Here is a 1325-nt window from a genome sequence, read left to right as displayed (position 1 = left end):
GGTGCGGGGGGGGGTTCCCCCCGGGGCAGCCCCAGCCCCCCCAGTACAGCCGCCGGCAGTGCCCCGGGGACCTTGGGGACCACGCGGGGCGTGCACCCGGCGCTCGGCTCCACACCACAGCCCGTCCCCCGTGATGCCCGCCTGAGTCACCGGCTCCAGAGGAAACGCTCCCTTCCTGGCCAAAAAACAACCCGGCCGGCTCCTCCCCGCCGCCTGCCAAGGACATCGCGGCCCGGGCGGCACCACAGCTGCCGGGGTCCCCGGGGGAAGGAGGCCCGGCGTGGGGACGATGCCGCTCGGCGTGTGGGGACGATGCCGCTCGGCACGGGGACTCGCAGGGGAGCTGGCCGCCCATGGCGCTGGAGGGGGGGAGCCCCATGGGGATGGGGCAGCCTGGGTGTCCCTGTGCCAGGCTAAGGCACTGCCACCCCGCCATGGCCCCAGGACACAGGACGGTGTCACTGGGAGCCAGCAGTGCCCGTGGGCCACCGCAGGGACACCAATGTGTTTGCTCGTCACCAACAAACCGGGGTCACCTCAGGGCCAGAACCATGGCAGAGCCCCGAGGGGGGGCAGCTGGGTGGGCAAGGGTGGTACTGGGGTGGCACCAGTGACAGGTGGCACTGGGGCTGGGATGACACTAGGGTGGCACCAGGAACAGGGTGGGGAGGGGGTGGCACTGGGGTGACACTAGGGTGGCACCAGGGACAGGGTGGGGAGGGCATGGCACTGGGGTGACACTGGGGTGGCACCAGGGACAGGGTGGGGAGGGGGTGGTGCTGAGGCTGAGGTGACACTGGGGTGGCACCAGGGACAAGGTGGGCAGCAAATGATACCAGGGCCAGGGTGGCAATGGGGTGGCCTTGGAATTGGGGTGGCACTGGGGCTAAAAGGGGCACTGGAGTGGCACCAGGGCCAAGGGGGCAGCGGGTGGCACTGGGACTGGGATGGCATGGGGTTGGCACTGGGGCTGGGGTGGCACTGGGGGCCAGAGTGCCACGAGGGTTGGGGTGGCAATGGAGTGGCACCGGTGCCACGATGGGCAGCGGGTGGCACCAGCACCAGGGTGGCACTGGGGTGACACCAGCACCCCTGCGCCCCAGGGGCCGTGCCAGGGGAGGGAGGGGGGCGAGCAGGACGGGGACAGGCTGTTGGCACTTACTCTGCTGTATGGACTTGAGGGCGCGGAGGACGGTGGCGGCCAGGAGGAAGCCGCAGCCGGGCTGGTGGAAGCGGAGCCCGCCGGCGATGCTGCAGGCGGCCCCGGCGCAGACGGGCCCCATGGCGGCATACTGCAGCGGGTGGTGCCGCCGGCCCCCCAGCAG

The 1325-nt window shown here is 71.5% G+C and overlaps 1 protein-coding gene across 1 annotated transcript in view; it reads right to left on the bottom strand.

Annotated features, from left to right (window-relative positions):
* SLC35E4 (solute carrier family 35 member E4) overlaps nucleotides 1-1325 on the bottom strand; it is a gene marked incomplete at its 5' end in the record, with an annotated part of 9246 nt that extends 7921 nt beyond the window's left edge. Inside the window, one exon of the mRNA XM_009280119.1 lies at nucleotides 1163-1325. Within this exon, the coding sequence (XP_009278394.1) occupies nucleotides 1163-1325 (163 nt within the window). The remainder of the gene's footprint in view (nucleotides 1-1162) is intronic.

This window comes from Aptenodytes forsteri, unplaced genomic scaffold (genome assembly GCF_000699145.1).
Source record: "Aptenodytes forsteri isolate BGI_AS27 unplaced genomic scaffold, ASM69914v1 Scaffold196, whole genome shotgun sequence".
Classification (NCBI taxonomy): Eukaryota; Metazoa; Chordata; class Aves; order Sphenisciformes; family Spheniscidae; genus Aptenodytes; species Aptenodytes forsteri.
The sequence above is the reverse complement of the archived record's forward strand: the minus strand, read 5'-3'. Positions and strand labels throughout refer to the sequence as shown.